General features: G+C 39.7%; 1 protein-coding gene across 1 annotated transcript; it reads left to right on the forward strand.

Moving 5' to 3' along the window:
- The first annotated feature begins 668 nt into the window (after positions 1–668).
- Positions 669–17,198, forward strand: GPNMB (glycoprotein nmb). The gene is made up of 11 exons (XM_074837374.1): positions 669–738; positions 5,662–5,808; positions 6,527–6,670; positions 7,983–8,162; positions 9,250–9,408; positions 9,877–10,185; positions 11,366–11,488; positions 12,215–12,317; positions 13,212–13,417; positions 15,738–15,825; positions 16,658–17,198. Exons 1-11 carry the CDS (start codon positions 669–671, stop codon positions 16,809–16,811), a joined length of 1,683 nt encoding a protein of 560 aa, XP_074693475.1. The 3' UTR covers positions 16,812–17,198.
- The last annotated feature ends 59 nt before the right edge of the window (positions 17,199–17,257 follow it).

The following is a 17,257-nucleotide window of genomic DNA, read 5'->3' on the forward strand; positions in this document are numbered from 1 at the left end:
TCACTACATATAGTCTGTGATCACACTAACCACGGGCACATCATATTGTGCAACTGTGGTCAGATGGTACACGCATGTGCCCACTAAATGTTTAAATAACGTTTTCCTTAACAATCAACCCTGATCAGGAGCCAAGTCCAGAGATGTGTTAGAACTGGCCATTCTCCATTTAGTTTACAGTTGTTGCCTAGCATGTGGGGAGAGACACATGTTTAAGTAGTGATGGGTCTATCAAATGCAGTGAGCTGTTGCAGTAATACTTGCAAATCAGGCTGGGGCAAGAGTTAATTTGGATTTCTGGAAATAAACATTCCTAATTTAAAAATAAATTAAGTACAAAAATTGATCATAGTGCAAAACTAGTAAAAAATGCCTGCGAGGTAAATGGTGTGGCTCTAAACAGGTCTCTCAGAAATCCTAGGGAATGCTGAAAGCAAAAGGAGTGAGTCATAAGCACATGAGCTGAAAGAAGCTAAAGACACAATCATGCATCTCTGCTTAATTCCATCACATGATGAGTCCTGGGGCCCTTCATTTAATCGGAGAGCAGAACAGCAGAGAAACTTCATTCTCACTTCTCAGTGGGGACCAGCGGAGTTACCGTGTGCAGGCACCAGGCACCCTCTGCTCCTTGGCGCGGGCTGAGCCGACGCAGGGTCTCCGGCACCATGAGCGGTGTTCGCCGCCACCTCGGATTCCTGCTCCTGGCCGAAGTGGTGCTGTGTGCTGCCGCCACACGTGAGTGCTTCCTTCACCCCATCCTCTCTCCCTGCCTCCACAGGTTCGAAGTCCCAAGCCAGTGTGGTAAAAACGGCTGCTCCTTGAACATGCAGCGGTTGCTGGAGCTGTGCTTGGGAACTCGTGGGCGACAGCCACCTTCACCTCAGGGTTGCCTGGCTCTCGGTAGAAATGTCACCTGAGATGGAGAAATATGCCAAGAACTGTTTAGTTATCTATTTCCTGTGCTCCACAGATACACACAGCTGACCAGAGCTAAGCCTTGGCTCATTCTAACAATATTTCCCCAGCTCAGGCATGGCTAAAAAGACAGATGCAGACTGGACTTCTCCAGTTTGCTCTGCTCAATGTAACTGGGGGAGGTCAGGTCAGAGGCAGTGCTCCCTGCTGGGACGCCCAGACCTGTGGGTCCCCAACCTCAGGGAGCCCAGTCAAGGAATTAGATCCTCAAGCAATGGTGGGCAGGCACTGGGCTGGTCCTCTGCTTCTTTCTGGGCGCCCAGCTTGACTCAAGTCTTGGGTTGACTCCCTGAGCTCAGGGCTGGGAACCCAGAAGTGGGATTTCAGGCTCAAATTCCAGAACCTACAGTAAGGAAACTGAGGACCTTAAAAGCTGAGGTCCAGCTGAGCATCCACCTAGCCTTGTACCTGTCTCCAATGGGAAACAGTAATGGATGTATAACTGGGCAAGTGTATACTGGTATTTACTCAGGACATTTCACCAGCTTCTGATGATTTATAGCACCAGAACTGCCTCTGTCAGATGCGGAGTCATTGTATTTAGCAGTTTTTACTGGACTTTTCTTCTACCCGTTCATGCAATTGTGTTTTGATTGCAACCTGTGTAAATTTTTGACACACACAACATCCTGTCAGCAAGAAATCTCACACCTTAACTGTGCTTTACATGAAGAAATACCTTTTATGTGCTTAGAACCTGTAACCTGCTAGTTTCCTTTGATTCTCCTTAACTTTTGTACTTTCAGAAATAGTGACAAATTGCTTTTTCCCTCATGCTGTTCATGATTCTGTTTTTATATTCTCTGTTACCTCTTCTCTGGGCTCAAGACACAGTCTATTTAGCTGTTCCTCATGTGGAAGCAATTCTATCCCTTTCTAGTACCCTTGCCACCTTTCTCTGTATATTTTCAGCTCTCTTATACCCTGCTTGAGCTGCAGAGAAGAGGGCAATACACAGTATTCAAGACGTGAACACACATGGAATTACACAATGCTGTAATGACATTTTCATCTTTGTTCTCTATCTAGCCTTTTACTAGTTTTTCAACTACCAGTAAGCACTGCATTCAAAACTGGAAAGCTACAAGTTCTCATTGCTGAGTGGCAATAGCTAGTTTAGAGCCCCTCATTCTTTAAGTAAAGTTAACTATGCTGAATTTCATACAGTTTTATTCTTGAGTCATTGAGTCTCATTCAGTCCTCCCCTCTACTACTTTAAGATGCTGTCTTCAGCAGATTAAAGAACTTTACTGTTTACCACTTTTCCAGATTACGAATATTTTAAATTATTTCAACAATTAAGAAAACTATTTGTAACTTTTGGTTCATATATCCTAACTAATTATTTATTCAGGTTAAATCCTTCATTCTTATCCCACGGTAACTTAGTTCCTTTATGTGCCTTTAGCAAGGGACTTCATCAAATGCTGTCTGGAACTCAAACAGACTATAACAAGTGGGTCAGCCTTGTTCCCATGCTCTCTGGCTCCCTCAGTGAAACTCAAAATTTGTGAGGAATGCACTTCTTTTACGGCATATCATATTAATCCACTGTATCTGCTAATTCTGTTCTTCACTGCTGTTTCTACCAGCTCCTCCAATTAAAGCCTCAAACTTTCTGTAATCCTCTAAATCTTCCTTGGAAGGGTTTTTAAAAACTGTCATCACATTTGCCAACTTTTGTTTCTCGGCTACTGAGGCATTTTTAAGCAAGATGTTACATGCTATGTTTAATGGCTCATTTATTTCACTCTTGAATAACTTCCATACTTTTTGAGCCATCCTATCTAGACAACTTCATTTTGTTGATTTGTTCTATATTTTTTTTTGTGCCAACACTTCATTTTGAGAGAGATTCTCCATCATTGTAAAGAAAAATTCTAGCATAGAAACTTCTTATGCTCCTCCTTTGTGAATGAAAATGTAAACTATTGTATTTGACTTTCGTGCCATCCCTTTATCTTCCCTGAATGCTTTTTTTCATATCTACATAATCTTTTGGCCCTCCAGACTGTCTGGCAAGCTTTCCACTACTTTTGTATTTGAAAAAAAGATTAATTAGTAGTTTTTATGTTCTTGCAAGTTGTTCCTCAAATTCTTTTTTGTCCTGCTTTATTATGTTTCGGTATGTAACTTTAGAAAGTGTACATTATTTTCTGTCTTCTTAGCTTGGCCATAACATCAGCCTTTTTACTTCTAAAACACTTTCATCCCCTTTAGCTGGGCCATCTTTTTATTGCTGTTGTTCTAACACTGGCTTTCGTCCTCTCTTTCATGGCTAACACACTATCACAGGAAATGCTGAACTTCTTGACTTTGCTACATTTTTCACCAGAAGGAAAACCAGAATGAGAAAGAAGAAAGTCAATCAGAGTATAAGATCTTTTCTCCTATGATCACCTCACCAAAACTATTACAGTAATCAGTTCCTTGGAGTGTAATATTGCTCTGTCTATTTTGAACTGAATTGCTCTAATTTTGGTTATGACCAACATCTGTTCTTGAGTGCTTTACATTGTTGAAGAAGAAATACATTAAAGATTTTCGTTCCTTTAAATTCAGCAACTGAAAATCTTCAGTTCCATGTGTTAGGGAAACTAGTGCTGAAGTCTTTGCACATCTGAAAAATGTCTTTGTCTTGTCCTGAAGCTTGTGAAATGTTTTCTATTTGATTGAAATAAACAAAGCACATCAGGGAGGCACAGAAATGCCTAAGGAGCCTGTGATTTAGAAGCAGTGACCACAGTTATTACCAAAACTGAACAAGAAAATGACTTCTGAATTCAAGGATTGTTATTGAAAATTCAAAATTAAAAGCATTTATAAAATTAAAAGTGCCCCAGCTCTTTTTGACAAATTGAGCATTTGGGAAAAAAATAAGGATTGAAATGTTTTGATCTGACAAAATCAAAACATCTTTATTCATAAAATAATTTTTAGATAAAATCAAAGAGAATGCGAAAAAGAAATTAGGAAAAATCCCTAGCCACTTACTTTCAAATAAGATGACACATTAATTTAATGACCTTAAATATAATTGAGCTTGATAAGCCTTTGTGAAATACTTTTATAGTTGCTAATTTGTTTTTTTCCTGAGAAAAGTTTCTGAAGGACATTACCAAACTCTTCTTCTGACCAAGACTGAAAACAATACAGCATGTGATATGGGCCATTAAGTAAATACCAGTCATGATGTTATGCTTTGCTCACATCAAAATATATTAAATCTGCAGGAAAGACTTGTTTCAAGTGATTTAAATGAGACTGTGGGGAGTTCCTGTAGGGCAAAAGACCGTGGGAGAGTATGTCTCTAAGCACAAAATCTGTTCTTTTCCTCAAACATTTCGGTTCTCAAGACTGGGGAGACAGCTACCAGCATCAGTTCAGAGTGACCATTGAGATGGGACTGGCCAAGGGATGTCCTTCCTGCCCAGCAGAAATCTCACTGGACAATAAAACATCACGAGAAAACAGCTCCTGCTTCTTCTTCAGTGCTGTTTCTCTGGTTCTCCCTTGCAGTAAAATTAGGAGTCACATGCCCATAAAGACCGTGCTTAAACTGGCTATATTTGTTTTGTGTCATTTCCAAAACTCAGAGAAATTCCAACACAGCCAGTTACATTACAGTGCACAGGGCCATTCTTGCCCTTCTTACAAGTCTCTGCATTTTCCCTGAAGTCATCCAGCTCTTTGTTGCACTTGGGTATAAATCTCAGAAGCATTCAGCATCAGCTACCTTTTAAAATAAAGCCATGAAAAGCAGAAATCCTAACTCCCTTGATGTTGTGACAGAACGGCACACCCAGCAGTTACCTGATTAACATGACAGAGTTGTTTAAAGACCCCCAGGCTTTAATGGAACTCTGCCTATGAGCCTACTTACAAACATATTTTTATGGCATCCTACAGTGTTCCTACATGTTCCTACAGGTTACTTGGGCATTTACTTTGCTTTTCATTATGTGTACTTTGTGACAGAAAGAGGGATCCTAGAAGGTCTGGGAAAAGTTTGAGCCCATCATTTGTAGTAATATGAGAAGAAAGGGGTTATTAAAGTTATTTAGTATCTGAGCCATTTTAAAGTAATAGGCATGAAGCTAATATATTTTTGTTGTTATATTATAAACACATTGAGTTTACTATTCAGCTCTAAATTTCCTTCTCTGGAAAGACCAGCTTCTGCTACAATTGCTTCCACCCCTCCCACCCAAACCACCAGCCCACTCACCAGAGAAGCTTTACTGGCATAACTTCCACTAAAGCACAACTCAGACACAGAGTGAATTTATCCTGTTAGCCTTTTACTCATAGATCTATTACCAGGTGAGCACAAAGCAGTCAGCAATCAAGCAACCTCTGTACAACTAGTCTGATTGTTGCAGGGTTATGTCCATTCATACAATTGCTCTGATATGGTCAAAATATTGTAAACCTTTTTATTTTTTCTCTGGAAAGCTTGCAATAGTGCAAATAGAAAAACGTCAGTCTGTCAGTGGTGGAATTGTCTTTATGTTGGTTACAGTTGATGTGTTTATAGCTGTGATGATAAAATTCCATAACTTTCTACTGGTGAAGAGTTTTCTAATCAGTACAAGAATATAGTCGTAGTAAGAAGGCTGTTCAGCACAAGAGCAACATCTTTATAGGGTGATAGGGAAAATGCATGTTTGTTTTTCTCTCTAGGTTTTCAAGATGTGCTGAGCCATGAAATAACTCCTGTTACACCCTACAAGAAGATACAAGGCTGGTCTAGCGATCAAAATAAATGGGATGAAAAGCTTTATCCTTTCTGGGAAGAAGGTGATCCCAGATGGAAGGACTGCTGGAAAGGTGATTGCACATACGCATTTCAAAGACACTGAGAAAACTGGCCAGAAAGTCCACTTCATTGAAGAGTGCAGGTGCTATAGTACTTTTTCACAGGTGCAATATCCGCCAGTGCTGCAAGGAATAGCAAATTAGAGATGACTGGTTTTGGTACCGTTCCCAGTACATTGTCTGAGGAAGCAGAACAGTGAGTTGTTACAGTAAATGCTTTCCCATGACTCATAGTCTCAGACATTAATACTTATTAAGAAGTATTGATGACCAGGGCTCTAAGAAGATCCATTATTTGAAATACACCCTAGAGGACAGGTAGCTTCAACTGCTATCTCAGTCGGGCACTGTGGGCTTCAGTTTGACAACTTCTGTGAAGACCCTGTTTATTATCACCTGGTCTGAGCTGAGGTCTAAAGGCTGTATCTCTGGGGAAAAACAAAAATACTCTCCTTTGGAATATATTGACCTCCATGGGTAAAAAAACATATCCTTAGCTCTAAGAAGGAAATGAGTGACAGAGCAGTAAGTAATGTAGAGGGATATGGTGAGTCCCTCTGATCATTCTAAGTTGGGGTTTTGATAAGAGCGCAAGTGACTTAGGAGCACAAAACCCCTTGGAAACAAAGGAATCAATAAAGCATTTCTAATGTAAATAGTGCACAGTTGAAGGTAGCTCCTGCTCTGGTGCATCCTTTAGTACAGTGAACACCAATTTTCTTTTCTACAGGTGGAAGAGTGACAGCCAAATTGGACACTGATAGCCCAGCACTGGTAGGATCCAACGTGACCTTTGCTGTGACTCTCCAGTTTCCCAAGTGCCAGAAAGAAGATAATGATGGCAACATAATATACGAGAGAAACTGTACCCAGGGTAGGTAATGGCAATCTCCCCGCACTGTAAACATGTCTGACTATGGCGCTGATGTGAACATGTCATGAATCTCTGAAAACATCAGAGGCGTGCCCTATGAACAACAGCCATGTTGCTTTTAACTGATAACTACACTCGTGTCTAACCTGTGCCACACCAGTTTCTTTCCTCAGCAGATCACTGTGATATTTTCACTCTTCTACACCCGCTATATATAATGACCATGTAATTTAAGATTTGCCTTCACTATAAAATTACCTTCCCAAAACAGTGACATTAATTTGGCTTCCTAACAAAACTGTTACTGCTTTGCAGCTCATTCACAACGTTGCACAGTCACACTGTTTTCTTCCAAATTTATAAAGATGTCAATTTATAAAGTTGAGATTTTTTTTTTCAGTTAGGAATTGTGGAACTCACTAACCATCATCTGCATCTTGAAAAACCCTCAAGAAAGAGTAAATCTCACATTCCCACATTTTAAGAATTAAAAAAAAAATTACAAAAATAAATAATCTAAAGTCAAGCAAGCCATGATCCTTGATCCTGGATCACATTTTTTCATCTTATTTACTGTTACTCAGGGCAAAAAACCTATCATAATTCCAGTGTTTGAAGCTGCCGGCTCTAGAGTGAAACCGGCTGTTGTACCTTCTTCTTCAGAATTCATAAACATTCCAAAAATTTTTTTACTGATCAAAGTAATTTTTATTTCAAGGCATATTACCAATTTTTTTGTCAGCCTGAGTTCTACTTTTTGACTGCCTAATGTTTTGTTAACTGCTGATATCCATTCTCTACTTAATACCGGTTGTGCTGTTTGGGGAAGGAAACTGTCTTTCTATTATTCAAAAAGGAACTGAAATTCATGTCTAAGTTATTTAAAGGTGCCATAGAAAACAAACTAAATCACTTCCTCACAGTTCTTCCACAGCTGCTATTTCTACTTAAAATTTTATATTCTGCTTGCCAAATGCTCAGGTAGCCTCCCTAACTCCAGTGAAACAGTATCATCCTGGTTAGTTGACAGCAAATTTTGGGCAAGGAATTTTAAATTGTGTCTGGCCCGTGAGGCAATAAATTTTTTCTAAGCTTCTAAATAAAACAATGCCAAGCCAGAACAATTTGTTGTTTACAATAAAAACTAAACAAAGAACAATCTTAGAAAAAAACTAATGTCGGTCTAAAAATACCCCACTTAGTCTGTTCTTTAAGTGCAGTAACTGCTGTAACCTGGGGTGTCTGCCTCCTGTTTCCTGACTTTCTGCAAATTTCTCCATTGACCGGGAACGTGTCCTATTTCTACACTTAGATCCTCCAGCTTCCCAGGATCAGCAAGTCTATGTCTACAACTGGACTGAATGGATTGACAACTGTGGCTGGGAAAACTGCACAAGCAACCACAGCCATAACGTATTCCCAGATGGGAGACCTTTCCCTCATTATCCTGGGTGGAGGAGAAGGAATTTTGTCTACGTGTTTCACACGTTTGGTTAGTACTGCAACACATCCCTTGGTTTGGCTGATGCTGCAAATTCACTTTGTACACTAACTCATTTGTCGAGTATGTTTTATTAAAAGTCCTTTAAAAAGCATTCCATGCTCTTGAGCGGAGATCCCAAATCCATTCCCTGCTTTCCAGAGAGGCCATCAGCTGCTCGGTCTGGAAATCATGGATTACCAGGAGATTCTCTTTAAATCTGCATTCACAGTACTACCACTGAAGAAAATTAATGTCCTTTCAGTAGTACTCAAGATCCTTTTCTAGAAAAACAGAAGGTCCGAGCAGGTCAGTCAGATGATCTGTTGACTGCCCACTGCCACTTCAGATTCTTAAATTTAAGAAAGACCATAGCACTGTATATCTTTATATCAGTTTAACAGCGTAGAACTTCTTGCTTCTGGGGGGGTGAAAACAGACACTGACTGTGTGGTACTGCTCTGGTCTCAGATGCTGATTTTCAGTGTTCCCAGCTCCTGAGTACATAACGGTTGGGCTAGTCCTGACATTGGCTACATAAATCTTAGTATCCTAAGTTAGCTTGGCCAAATCAGTATTATCAGCAGTGTCAGCATGAGTAATGATAATAATGTCCCAAATTTTACATAGAGGTGATACTATTTATCTACCTCAATCAGCTATTACAAACAAAAATAAGCAAATGTATACAAGGTATACATCTAGGGTATGAAGCAAGAGGTATTATATCTTCTTGCTACATTGAAAGTGTACAGGCACAAGATAGCTTAAAATGCCTAGGAGGTAACATCATCTGCTCCATAATCCTAATGACTTAATGTAATGTAATTGTTTTGGAAAGATACAGATGCCTTGGCAATTTTTTCTTAGATTAGTGAAATTTGGGACATCTTTCCAACACCTTTGAAAAAAAACAGAAATAATGGGAGTAAACACATTGTAAAAGTATCCAGTCCTCCAAAAACACCTGCCAGATAACTGAACGACAATTCTAAACTATTGATTTAGACAATCCAAGAGTCCCAGAAATACTACTTCACTTAAAACAAATTGTAGCTAGGCTGAAGGGGAAAACATGTAAGTTCACATTCTCTTTCAGGTCAGTACCACCAAACAACTGGACGATCTTCCATAACATTTTCAGTCAACACAGCAAACATCACTCTTGGCAAACACACAATGGCGGTATCCATTTACAGGAGGGGGCATTCAGCATACGTTCCAATTGCAAGAGCAAAAGCCACTTACATTATAACAGGTGAGCGTGCTGGAATAAACTGTTATAAAATACTGGGGGTATTTGTTGTTTAGGTGTTAAAAGAATTCAGCAGATGCATCATCTGGCATGAAAAGAAGACATTGGCCTGAGAAAAGTTTTTAATATAAATGTGGACTCTCTAGTAAATTGCCTTGAGTAGTGTAATTTAGCTTTGTATCTAGCTCAGTTGTGACACCTCTACTTTGTAATGAAAAATGATTTACGAGAGGGAATGCAATCTTCCACAGATGCCTGTGATTCCTCATTCATTCCCATACTTTTCTGGATAACTGTTTCCTGCTGACATTCACTCCCCAGATCAGTAAATTGAATTAAAGTAGAAACCTGTGTTAAAGATATAAATGTTTCACGTTCTGACTGTTGCTGTTCAGGGACTTTGGAGCTGTTTGTTGTTTGCAGTCAGGTATGTATGCTTCATTTATTTATTACTTCTTTTTTCCCCTCCAGACAAAATCCCCATATTTGTGAGTATGTACCAAAAACATGACCGGAACATCTCAGACTCCATTTTTATCAAAGACTCACCAATCACATTTGATGTGAAGATCCATGACCCCAGTTACTATCTTAATAATTCTGCCATCTCCTACAAGTGGAACTTCGGAGATGGAAGTGGCTTATTTGTAGCCAGCAGTTCCACTACGTCTCACACCTATACTCTGCAAGGAAACTTCACTCTGAATGTAACTGTCCAAGCCATTATACCCATACCTTGCAGGCCAGTAACACCCACTGCACCACTGCCCACCTCAGCAGGTAAGAGTTTATCAAACACCAGTGATATTTAGAACTGTGCTAAAACTCTAAATTCTGCTGGTTTAAGTTCATATCTTTAGGAGTTTTACTTTCATCAATGAAAGAGCTGCAAGGCTCTGCAAACCCTCTATAAATTGGTTTAGAGATGGAATCAATAAGCATAAACTCTTCTATGATTCTGTGGTTGGCATCACTTACACATTCCACATCCAGTTCTACCACCATAGTGACAGCATAGAGAGGTCTTTGGGTGGACATGCTGTACATACAAATTTGTTTTTATACCCTCTACCACACCAGGTCAAGTGATTTTAGCCTTGCCTATTCAGGGTCATCTTTTGAGGCAAGATGTAAATTTTAAGTGAAAGAGGTATTTCAAAATACTCATAGCCAGTTTCTTTCTGGTTTGCATTAACTTCCACCCAAAATTAAATGAGATTGGATTGAACTACAAAAAACTTACTCATATTCCAAATATGGGATCTCCATATGGCATTAACCCAGAATGGCTTTTCCACTTTAAACTTATGCACTATCATATTTCAGAATAACTTTCATTATGTTCAGCACTGGTTTATCATCTCAGAGGGTTTGCAAAAGGCCTTCAGTTTCAGCCTGGGTGTTATAATGCTACTACTATTAAATTGTAAATGTGGCTATATTTTTCAAATTTCAGAATTTTAATATGTGCTTTTACCAAAATGTTGAGTGAGAATGAAAAATTAAAGGAAAGATATAATTTTCACCACTTCCCCTCTTCATTTTTCCACTAGCTGTAATGTAGAGCAATAGGAAAATACCTGCTTTTAAATAGAGCATTTTAAACTTTTTATTGGCCTTTGGATTTCTTCTATAATTGATTTGGGAATTTTAAAGAAGTGTTTAATTATATCAAACCTTGCAGTCTCACTTTTATTTCAGAGGTGGGTGACTAGCAAGGTGGCTTTTAGAGCGAGGCTACCCAGGTCATTCCAGGGTTCTACAGCTGGGCATATGTGTTTTCTTTAAGGATTATTACCATGATCCCACAGAGATACATACATGACTGCACAGCTGCAAACCAAAGTCACTAATGACCTATGTAATGAATGTAGTTGAAACATATGGCCATGTTGAGAATGCCTCTAAGCAGAACTTGTTCTAGAGCTGTGTATCTATTCTTTCTCCCTCAACTCAACAGTAACGACCGGAGCATCTTCTAATTTAGACTCTTCTACCACTGTTGAATCAATGGAAGATAATCCTGATGGAGGTTGCCATATTTACAGAAATGGATACTATGGATCTGGTATCTCTGTTGTAGGTAAGGGTATGGGTCAACACCTAAACAGAGTGATGAGGTTAATAATGTACAACAATGTATAGTAGAGATAATGCTTATTTAGACTCCCTTTTATGAACTACGTGAGAACCACAATAAGATCCTTCTCTTGGACCTAGCTGACATCTTTAAAGATTAGTGTACAGACAGCTAACTGGCTGACTTTGGTTTCTTTACATGCTCTGCCAGGATCTAGTGGCAGAGGTTATGGCCCCTTGGCTTCAGGTGCATGAGGCTGGGCCTTGGTCTGGATGCCTGCTGATGGCTGGCCCCATGCTACAAGTGGTGATTCCAGGCATTTAGGCTCGACAATGGCTGGTGGGGCTGTGCGCCATATCGCTACTTTCTGTATCATCAGCTTCTGAACCTGCCACACCTGAAGCATACTGGCCTGGGGGATCACATAAGGTTGAATTGACCTTGACATGCACAGAAGTCATGGGTAGTGGGATGGGGAAGTGATTTAGTAAAATAAGTAAGCAAATAATAATACTGGAAAAATAAAGCAGAGCAGATAGGAGCAGCCTCACAGGGAAAGCACTGGAAAATTTCTCAGCTTTCAAACCCTTCAAGAGGAGTGCTAAGGGAGGGAGGAGACTATGGAAAGCAAGACCTGAACTGAGCATCAGCCAAACACTTGAGGTTCTGTACACGCAGACTTCAGAGCTTGTCATGTGTCCTATCACTGACATCTGTTTCCTCTCCCAGAGGGAATCCTTGAGGTAAATATTATTCAGATGACGAGCATCCAGATGACAGAAAGTCAAGCTGAAAACTCACTGGTTGACTTTGTTGTTACCTGCCAAGGGAGGTAAGTGTGTGAATGAAACTGTCAATCTTCCCTCTTTAAAAATAATTAGGTGCTGGAACACTGTCTGCACTTAGATGCAGCTGCATGAACAAAAGTTGGGAACTGCAGTGTTTCTATTTCTTGACTGGAACTAAAGATAATGCAAGTCTCATTTGTAAACTATGGCAACAGAGGTTACTGTCAGGCTCTTAGGATTCAGAACAAATGTCAAACCTCAGTAAAAATAAGAACTAGATAGTGGGGAGAAACAATTCTATATTTTCCTGGCCAAGACAAGGTTTCAGCACTTACTGTAAAATGGGAAGCAGTCTACTGAAATTAGAAGGAAACCCTTTCTTTTTGGCCATGATTTTTTGACACTTAAAGTAAATGGGTGTGTCCAGGCAATTTCTTGGATAGGAAAACATTGCACTAATATTCCTAGCTCCTAGAACTGAATCAGATTTGAGAGGACTGAGAAGTACAAAAATCGTCTCAGTAATGTAATTGGAAAACAATTTACCTCTCTTAAGTTAGCGTTTACTTTTTTAGCACATGATACTACATGTAAGAATCCGCATTCCTTTCTTAATGATGTGTATTAAAGGTAACAGACTTTATAAGCTGATTTGAAGCAGGTAATTCTGTGATCACCATAAAATGTTACATGATATATAAAACAAGCAAATAATGTTATAGATTGCACATATGCATTTTAAGTAAAATCCTATAAAATGTATAGGCATGTATGAAATATATATATATAATGTATCAATAAAACACTCTTAAATCACTATAGTGCCACTGATTTCAGTAAACAGGCACCAGCATAAAACTGGGGCATCAGTGCAATGTGTCTATGAACTGGGCTAACAGGACTCCACAGATGCAGTGTGTTCTCTCTTCCCATCCCAGCCTCCCCACAGACGTCTGCACAGTAGTTTCTGACCCCACGTGCCAGGTGTCCAAGAGTGTGGTGTGCGACCCCATCATCGTCACTGACGAATGTTTACTCACCATCCGGAGAGCTTTTGAGGAACCTGGAACATACTGTATAAACATCACCTTGGGGGATGACACAAGTCAAGCCCTTGCCAGCGCACTGATTTCAGTAAATGGAGGTGAGGCCACACAGAGCAGATGTGGGTCATCTGTGAATAGCATCTCCCTGTGGTCATTTCCCTGCAGGGGGGAAGAGCACAGGAATTTATATGGGATTTTTATTATGCCTGGAGGCCTCAGCTGAGGCTGCACCAGCTTGTGTGAGAGTCCATGCAAAGATAAAGAGACAATTCTTGCCCTATGGCAATTTTAGATGCTAGAACTTGGTTTGATTTACGTTTATGATCCAGTGAGTAATTGTACAAACTCTTCAGTATCACAGAATATGAACAGTTCTTAAGCCATAATGTATTTTTCTACAGTATAACTCTGTTGAGCAGAAAAGCAGGTGGGGGACATGCCAGCCAGCCTACACCACACATGGAGAAATAGGAGAAACGGAGAGGAATTCAGCTCACTTGAGACAGAATCAAAGTCTGCAGCTGAGGTGGCTGCCATGAGCTTTCTTTGTAGCCCATTGACTTTGACCAGGTTTCTCCTTCTACATAAGGATAAGATAAATCAGATTCTGGAAAGGTCTGTGTAACATTCATTGACTACAGAGTTTGCCCAGGGTGACTATTTCAGAACAGGAGGTTTACCTTTGGTTGGATGAGTGTCACTGTGTCTTGCTCATGGTTATCCAAGCAGTCTTTGACAGAACCAGGTATTAAACTCCACCTCAGTCAGAAGTCTAAATGATCGTTCTGTCTCTCTGCTCCCACTCCATTGCCCTCCTGACCTCCCACTGCAATATAACTCCTCTGAATTACTATCAGCCAAGCAACCGACCCTTTGCGATCATTTGCCACAGTACTTTTGGCTGATTTTATTTAATATAGGTATAAATTTAGCTGTATCAAAATCAGTTCATGATGACTAAGGCACAATGCTTGACCTCTAAGTGCATTCCAGTTCCTAAAGATGAAAATAAGCATGCAGTAGGATTTTTCAAAACTGTATTCACAAAGGCTAACTTTAGCCCAAGGCTGGTCTTCCTAGGTTTCTTTCAGAGGGCAAAGCTAAGACGTACTTTGGGTCCTCCACTATAATCAAAGCAGAATTAGGGTCAAAGAGAGTTTGCTGCTTTGAGTCATCTTCTGGAGGAGCCTATCTAATGTTTGCAAACATTTCTCATGTGCCACAATTTTCCACTCATTTCAAGAGAAGGCAAGTATTTACGAATTTCTGAAAATCCCATAATTTGGTGCCTAAACATCTGGCCCTTGAAATTTGGCAGGACCGTGCCTGGGTTATGCAGGCAATGCACAAAACATCCATTCTTAACTTGCTTAAGCTGCTGTTGAATGGGTTGCAGTCCTATGATTTAGACCCATACCATCAGTATGTGTTGCTTTGCAAACTAGTCCAAGGACCTGCTTTATTCATAAAATAAGGTAAATCCCTACAGTCTTGGCAAAAATATTGTAAACCAGGAATGAGGTCAATCCTTCACAAACAATTGTATCAACAAACCGAGAAATATATGAGGCACATGTACCAAGTAAATGATAAACCCTGATCTAGTATCTCAATTTTCATGGGCAGCAATTATAAATTAATAACTGGAAAGGTAAGCCAACATGCACCTCTAGGTTACTTCATTGTATAAACACTGTTGCTAATATGAGGACCAAGAATGTGTCTCAGTGTCAGTAAACTCAGTAAAGGTGCAGTCTATGGACTGGAAAATTAAGATATTTAACACAAATTTTTTGAAAATACTTGTAATGATTTGGCTTCTTCCATCAGATATGATGGAATTAGGAGTAGATGTGAGTGAAATGGTTGATAGGAAACCAGAAGGCAGACTTCAATGACAGGCAAAGCCCAACAGTAATTTCCTAGAATGAGCACATTAAAAAAAGCAGAGCCCTTAGCTCTTGGATAAGACAAACAATCCTAAGTCCACCAAGCTCTCAGCCACACTCTGCCATCTTAGCATATGGGGCTGTAACAAACAATAACATTTAAGAAACTCTCAGTGTAAGAGCAATCAGCAAGGAGCAAATCAGCCTCACCTTGTGGGATACCAGCAAGACCCTCCATTCCCTTCCATGCTGGAAGGGCAGCCATGTGTCTCAGGAGCATGGCTCATGTGAGAAAACTGGCAAAGCCCAACTCACACTCACACTCTGGTGGAACTGAGAATTAGGCTGAGTAGGATGTGAAAGTACCACCTCCTGCCAAAGTCACTGACCTCCAATGCTTAGCATATTACAAGTATCAAGTGTGCTTCAATCTGTACAGCAATCAAGTAAAAATTATGTTTTCTTTAGAAAATCTATCTCACTGTATAAACAAGGCTAACTTTTAAACAAACTATTTTCTGAACTCTAGGGTCATCATCAGGAACAACAGAAGGTGTCTTTATCTTCCTTGGTTTGTTGGCAGTGTTTGCCGCCATTGGGGCTTTTGTCCTCTACAAGTAAGTTGCTAATTTCTAGGATTAAAACAGTTCAAGGAACTGTCAAAAATATCAGTTTAAATTAACAAAACCAACAGCTTAAATTTGCATTAGTTAGATATATTTTTTTTCTTTTTTATTGTTGTTCACAAGTATTCTGGCAAATATTCAAGAAAATTAGATTACTGTCTTAAGCTGAAAAACCATTGGAAAATATGCAAACGTTAAAGACGTTCACAGAAAATTACATTCTGTGCTCATAAGCACAAATAGTAATACTAGAAGGCCAGGGTAAGCATGTAAGCAGTAAGCAAACTCAAACCGCATGATGTGATTCACATATGTAGTAAAAGCTAACAAACAGAAATTTAATTTAGCTCTAAAACTCTTACAAGAAGTGTTTGTGAATGACTGACAGATCAAGAATTACTCTTCAAAATTCTTCATCAAATAATTGACAAATAAATTCTTTGGGGAAAAGGTGCTGGGCATGCAGGAAAGTAGTTAACAGAGCACATGTTACTGCATCATTAGCTTGGATGCTTCTCATGAAACTTTAAGATTGCACCGAGACTCCTCAGTCAAGAGTATTCTCAACCTTCACAGTCAGTGGTGAGAAAGAAACACCTCCACAGAGCAACAGTACTCCACCAAGCAATGGAGCCTTGTCATTAACCAGGCCTTAGTCAGCACTACTGACCTATGGCTGTTAACAATTAGATGGGATTGAAGTGGGAAGGAGGAGAATATATGTTATGAATACATGATTAATTCTCTTATGCACTGGTCACATGCTAAATGTGGATTTTCATTTAAATGCCTTTCAGCAACTAACTGTGCACATTCCTTGCAGGAGATACAAGCAATACAAGCCTATTGAGAGAAGCACAGGACAAGCAGAGAACCAGGAGGGACTAACTGCTTACTTCAGCAATTTCAAAGCAATTTTCTTCCCTACTAGCACTGAGAGAAATCCTCTGCTGAAAAGCAAACCAGGCATTGTTTAAATTTTTTGTCTCACACTATTAGGTTACGTACAGGACTCATACCTGAACTGTACTTTGATGGGGTTTTCTTGCTGTTATAAAGAAGCAGGGGGTAAGGTGAAAGCACATATAGATGGGATGGTAACTTTGGGGGCATTGGTGCAATTAGAAATATTAATATAGTCCTTCATAGAAAACAATGAGGTAGTTTTGAGCACTTGCTGTTCTTGCTTGTGATCTAGAATATACTAACACCCCCCTCCCTTATCTGGGTTTTCTTACTTCTAGGTTAACTACCTGCAAAACTAATCAGGTCTGTAATCTGGAGGCGGGGGGGGGGAAGATTAATTTAAAACAAACAAACAAACAAACAACTTGTAAATCTTAAATAGTCCAGTATAGCTGCTTACTGCCTTAGCAATGCCTTTGCTAGAAAGACAGACACGGGGGGCAGGCACATGTTATGT

Source organism: Strix aluco, chromosome 1 (genome assembly GCF_031877795.1).
Source record: "Strix aluco isolate bStrAlu1 chromosome 1, bStrAlu1.hap1, whole genome shotgun sequence".
Lineage (NCBI taxonomy): Eukaryota > Metazoa > Chordata > Aves > Strigiformes > Strigidae > Strix > Strix aluco.